General features: G+C 37.1%; 1 protein-coding gene across 1 annotated transcript; it reads right to left on the bottom strand.

The window, feature by feature from the left end:
• Positions 1-316: 316 nt before the first annotated feature.
• On the bottom strand, positions 317-769 carry LOC129075981 (small nuclear ribonucleoprotein Sm D2-like). The gene has a single exon (XM_054580228.1). The coding sequence runs from the start codon at positions 734-736 to the stop codon at positions 317-319; it is 420 nt and encodes a 139-aa protein (XP_054436203.1). The 5' UTR covers positions 737-769.
• Positions 770-6,072: the final 5,303 nt, after the last annotated feature.

Here is a 6,072-nt window from a genome sequence, read left to right as displayed (position 1 = left end):
CCAGTGAGTCTGCCTCCTCTTTCCAAACTCCTTTTCTAGAAAATGGCTTTCATGGAATGAGATGAAGAAGAAAGATGGGGGGAATGAACTGGTTTGTTTAAAAGGCTTTTCTGGGTAGTTGAGACAGGGGTAAAAGAAAAGGTAATGCAAGTGGCTGGTTTGAAATGTGGATCTGAGACAGAGTAAATGAACTCCTTGACTTTCAAATCTTTAATGTCAAGCTCCTGCTGTAATGTAGAATGTATTAGCAACAAACAAGAAAGGGAGCGAGAACCCCAGCAGAGAATTTAAAAGTTGTCTGTGATTTTCTTTTTTTTTATGGGAAAAAACCCCACAGGACTTTAATTGTTGTCATGTCAAAGGTCAAGTCTTTGCAGGATGAGGGAGTGAGTCTGGCTGGCAGGGAAGAAGCCCCTACTTGCCAGCGATGAGCGGTTCCACAGGACCATGATGACCAACGCCCTCTCAGGAACATCTTGGAGATGTAGCGGCCCTTGTTGACTGGCTTGGATTTCTTCTTGCCTTTGCCATTTTTGGGGACTTCGGTCCACATCCCCTTCACATTCTCTAGCACCATGTTGCAGTGCCTGTGAAAAGCCTTCACACAGCACAGGAGCTTCATGATGTTGCCACAGTTGATGAGCACCTGGGTGTTGTTTTTCACCGACTGTGTGAGCGCAGAGAGTGGGCATGTGTCAAACTCCTCCTCCTGCTTCTGCAGCTCCCCTGCTGTCATCTCACTCCTGGGCTTGTTGAGGAGGCTCTGTGGGAAAAAACGACTGATATTTTTGTATTCTTGTGGCTAAAAGAATAAGGAGTATCTGACTTTGATTGCATAATTGAGGTTTAAGAATTAGCCATCTTGGAGGGGGTAAGTTTTTGGTTATGTTCAGAGGCTAGAAAGAGGCTCTTAATTGCCATTACACAGAGAGCACTCAGTGAAAATGACAGATGCCATTTATTAAATGCCTACTATGTGCAAGGCACACTGTAGGCACTTTCAGCATGTTATTCTAGAATATCTCAATGATAAAAAAATTCTGAATTATTCTACGAAGTTCAGTACCCAATATTAAACAGCCTCATTGCTGGAGGGAAAACCCCCACAATATTATGTGTGTTCTTATATATATAAGCACTAATTATCAGTAAGATTCTTCAGACTTCTCACCCTATGATATTTTAGAACAACCCAACTTCTTTTAAACAATTAAGGTGATTTTTAACTGTTATGCTTTGTAATCTTTGGTGATTTCTGAAAATACTTTTTCTATTGTTTTCATGAATAATCTCAAAACACTGAAAAACAAACATTTATTGGAAAATAAAAAATGGTGAATAATGTTATTATTTTCAGATAGAAATCATTCATTTATGGGTGGTATTCATGGAAAATCATTATATTTGTGAAAACTGACCTTGAATTTCAAATTGAAAATTCAGTAACAGACATTTCCCACATATTTATTTATGTGAAAAGGTCAAAAGAATTAACATGGGGGCATTCAAAATAATTTTAAAGATTTTTAAAAATTTATTTATTTTTAGATAGAGGGGAAGGGAGGGAGAAAGAGAAAGAGAGAAAAATTGATGTGAGAGGGAAACATTGATCAGTTGACTCTCATCTGAACCCCGATGACCAAACCCACAATCCAGGCATGTGCCCTGACTGGGAATTGAACTGATGACCTTTTGCTTTGCAGAACGGTGACCAGCCAACTGAGCCACACAGGTCAGGACCAAACTAATTTTATATTAAAATTTAGGACACAGCTTTCTTTTTCAAGTGTATTAAATAAAATGCCTTTCAACATATGAGAACATTTATATTAAATCTGGTAACTCCTGGACATCAAAATTTGGGTGCTATGGATATACATCGGGGTTTATGAACCTTTTAACTCTATCTTCTTTTATTCTAGAAAATGCTACTAAAATTTCTCTAATTTGCCCTTTAAATGAGACATTACTTTTGCTTCCCTCTTTGCTGTAGTCATTCATTTACTCATTTATTTATTCAAACTTTATTTAATAATACATGTAATGTATGGCAAATATTGTAGATTCAAAGAGAATGAAAGAAATAGCCCCTTCTTCAATGATCTTACATGGCAGGATCCAGATAACTTTAACACAATGTAATGTGCTATAATTATGGATAGAGTTATGTAAAGGTGCTTTTAACTGCCAAAAGGATGTGGAAGATATGAAAAAAATAGGAGTTAGCCACTGGGTGAAGGGGAAGGGGCAAGAGGAAGCCACTGCAGCATTTAAAGCAAAAGGAAGCAGTATGTTAAGACAAGAGGGTGGGCGCAAGGACATCAGGTTCTAGAAACAGGTCATGAGTAAGTCTGAAGCACAGAGCTGTTGGGATGAAAGAAAGGTTAGTCTGTGACTAGAAAGGACACAGATCAGGAACAGATCGTGAGGGCTAAGGGTAAGAATTTTAACCAAATGGCCAATTGGAAAATTTAAACTGGGACAGAAATAACATCATCGGGTGAAAACAACTTGTAGCTGTTGTGTGGAAGATAGCTCTACCTGAACCCAGTGAGAAGCTGCTGTAGAAGTCTGAGTATGAAATAATGATCTATGCAAAATTAGTGGACTTGGGAGGTATTTGGAAGGCAGAGTTAACAAATGTGGTTGACAGATTGATATGGGAAGAAAAGAAAGGGGAAGGAGCAGTGGTCTCCAAACTTTTTGGCACCAGGGGCCAGTTCACTTGCTCCCCCATCTGCCTCTTACTTCCTGCTGTGGGGCCTAGTTCCTAACAGGCCACAGGTACCTGTTGGTCCGTGGCCCCTGGCGTTGGGTCCCTGGAATAGAGGATACCTCTCAGATTTCTAGATTGAGTAAATGGATACTGATGTCATTAACTGAGACTAAAGTCTCAGGAGGAGGAGAAGCACAGTCATGGGGAGACAATGAATTCTATTTGTGACATGTTAAATTTTAGGTGTCTGGGAGATACATAAGAATCCTGAGACAGATTAAAACCTCCGGGCATTGAAAGATTATATTTGGTGCACTATTCCCAGCAATTAAACTAAAAAGCAATATAAAACGATGCAACAAATATAGGGAAGGTTAAATATGTTACTTTTTTCTAGTAACGACTACTTTGGTACTTTTAGAAACATTACCCAAAGTGCAGATTTTTAAAAATATATATTTCTATACAAATATTTATAAAATGTACTTATATGTTACTTTTTTTCCCCTTGCCGCTGCCTGGCACATGGCAGAAACATGTACACAGAGACTGCCTTAGGGTATCCCGCCTAGAAGGTGATCAGCAGGCAGTGGCCAATCCTACTCCGTCTCTGCAGCTTCCCGCATGCTGAAGAATTCACATGCCAGCCCACAGCAAGTGTACTGTGGGTTTTACACTAACATTAACCCCTGGAGATCAACCAGAAAGGGACAGTTCACATGTGTATGAATAGATCCACTTCATGAGTCTCATTCATGGCTGTGTTATTCTATATCTGTTTAGATTCAAAGTACTTGGACCAGTGGTTACTTTCTTATTTGATGTATACTCTGCATTTCTCTGCCTCTCTGTCCATTAAGTAAATAGCACATGTTTTCCATATGCCAATGTTTTTCAAATGGTTTCTATCCGAATCTCCTGGAGCGCTTGTTAAGCTAGATTTTTTGGGCCCTACCCCCAGGGGATCTAATTCAATAGGCCTGAGAGAGGGACAGAGAATGTATTTTTCCAACAAGTTTCCAGGTGATCCTGCTGCTGTTGGTTCAGAAATTGCAAAACTAATATGCCAATATTACTCAGCCAAAGCAATTAGAAGAAAATTGAAACAATAAATTAATTTGCTAACTTTAGTAAAGTAGACATAGGGAAAACATGATAAAAGTAGGATTTGTTCTTTATAAAAGGATAACTGGGGTAATTGGGGTGGGCAGTCATGCTTTTAAATAAAATATGAAATTATATGCCATGACAGTCTACTTTGTTTTGTCTTTAAAAAAGCTAAAACCCAAAAAATATTTACAGGCAAGCATAAGTCTCCTTTCCTCTATTAGAAGTGCAGTTGATAACAAAAAGTGCAAACCAACTAATTCTGCATTTCAAGACATTCTAGATAGCTGTCACACATACTGGAGTAGAATAAGAGTGATCCTTAGAGAGGCTAAAAAGTAATTTGAGTCCATACTGCTTAGTTAAGAAGGTGTCTCTAATTGCTTGATTTCTGAAATTTTGCAAACCATGTCTGGTTTTTTTTAGCAAACACTGACTTTCTCACTAAGTAAATAGTCTTCACTGGCTACTTCACTCAGGCCACTATTACCTTGGAAAAATAATCCTGATAGCAGGAATTTCAAAATGGCAGGAGAGTGGGGAGATAAATCATATTTAAAAAGAGAAGTTAACATGGCAAGGCTTGGAAACACTGGTGATATTATATTTTTAAAAGATATTTCAATTGAATAGCACTTAGAATGTTCATACAACTTTAGTGTGACCCAGGCAGCTCCCAACTTAGAAGTTCTATCTAAAAACCTCACTGGCAAGTAATTCATTTGAAATTTGGAACAAGTTCCAAATGACGTTATTGTACTTGCAACATTTTATCTAAGGTTGCTAAGAGATTTTTAAAATTTCCAAATCCATAGAAAAGTTTCAAAATCCTGAAGATAACTGAAATAGCATTTCTTTATTTGGAAAAAGTAGAAAAAACCTTTTGTAACATAAACTTTGTTTTTGATGGCATATTTTAAAGAGGACACATAGGGCTTCATTAATAGCCCTGTGGTTTGGCAAATCATTTACCTTCGCCCAAGTTGTGTCATGCATAGGAAACAGGTAGTGTTGATTAAGGGCATTAGAAAAGTCGTTTAACGTATCATGTTGGTTAAGAGCACTGGAGCGATGTATTTAAACTCCCCTTTCCTCACAGCGCAGGGTGCTGTCAGGGTCACAATGCTTATTATGCATCTATTAACCACACATTCTGTACCAGAAAGAATACTAGGAATATTCATGTTATTTCATTTAATTACAAAATAATCTTATGAAGTAGTATTGCTATTTTCGTTGTTGTAAGTGAAGACTAGAAACAGAAAACAATTTAAAATTTTAATATTAAAAATTAGTCCCTAATGAAAAAGCAGATTTAAGTAGAGAAGGGTGATAACCCTGGGCCAACGTTAGTTATGTCATACGTAACAACTGTTACCTCGCTGATGCTTGCAACTACCCTATGAGAGTGGAATGATTATTTTTTCCATTTATAATGTAAGTATTCTGCTACTCAGAGTTTAATCTAAAGTAGGTAATGGAACTAGGATTTATGTAGAAGAGATTCAGGATTCTGCAATTTGCATACTGGTTACAAAGCAGTGGTTTCAGTCTAGGACAACATAGGCATGGGGTAGAATAGTCTACAGGTGGCTGATGTGAACGCAATAGGAAAAGTCAGGTGTAATTCATTGGTTGCCTGTACCAGGCATTCCAAAATCAGGTGTTTAGAATCCAGGGAATGTTTGCATTTGATGGATAGAAAATTTTCTAATACTCTGTAACTCCGTACTTACAAGTCTTTCAGTTCATAAGGAAATTATTTGTAAATAAGTGGTTTTGTTTACTATGGAGAAATAAATAAATTCTTTTCAAAGAGTCAGGAATTTTCAGTCAGTACATTACTACATATGAAACCAGAATCTAAACAATTTCTGAAGCAAAAACAAGTTAATGTTAACTATTTTAATGTCACATCCCAGTTATGTACATCAGGTTACTAGTATAGTGTGAAGCAGACACCCATATGACTTGATAACCATATTATTACCAATCTGGATGTTGACTAAAGTTAGCTAAGCCTTATTAGATACCACAAAGTAAAGAAGTTCTGCTTATAAATAACACAGACCTTAAGGAATAAGGCGAAGAAGATCTTTAAGAACACAAAGGGTATACATATAATAGATTTGATTAGTCAAATAAGTTATAATTTTTTTAACTCTGAATGAAAATGTTAAGAATTAATTTACACACTGAACCCTATTACTTGCTGGGCATCAGGCTAAGGACTGAAAATACAAGGTGAT

The sequence above is a fragment of the Pteronotus mesoamericanus genome, unplaced genomic scaffold (assembly GCF_021234165.1).
Source record: "Pteronotus mesoamericanus isolate MK-2021 breed Mesoamerican mustached bat unplaced genomic scaffold, CSHL_Meso_final contig_56, whole genome shotgun sequence".
Lineage (NCBI taxonomy): Eukaryota > Metazoa > Chordata > Mammalia > Chiroptera > Mormoopidae > Pteronotus > Pteronotus mesoamericanus.
Note: the sequence above shows the minus strand (reverse complement) of the source record. Positions and strands in the feature narration are given on the sequence as shown.

Excerpts from the sequence above, each read along its gene's own strand:
- LOC129075981 (XM_054580228.1), bottom strand. The coding sequence starts at position 736 with ATGACAGCAGGGGAGCTGCAGAAGCAGGAGGAGGAGTTTGACACATGC.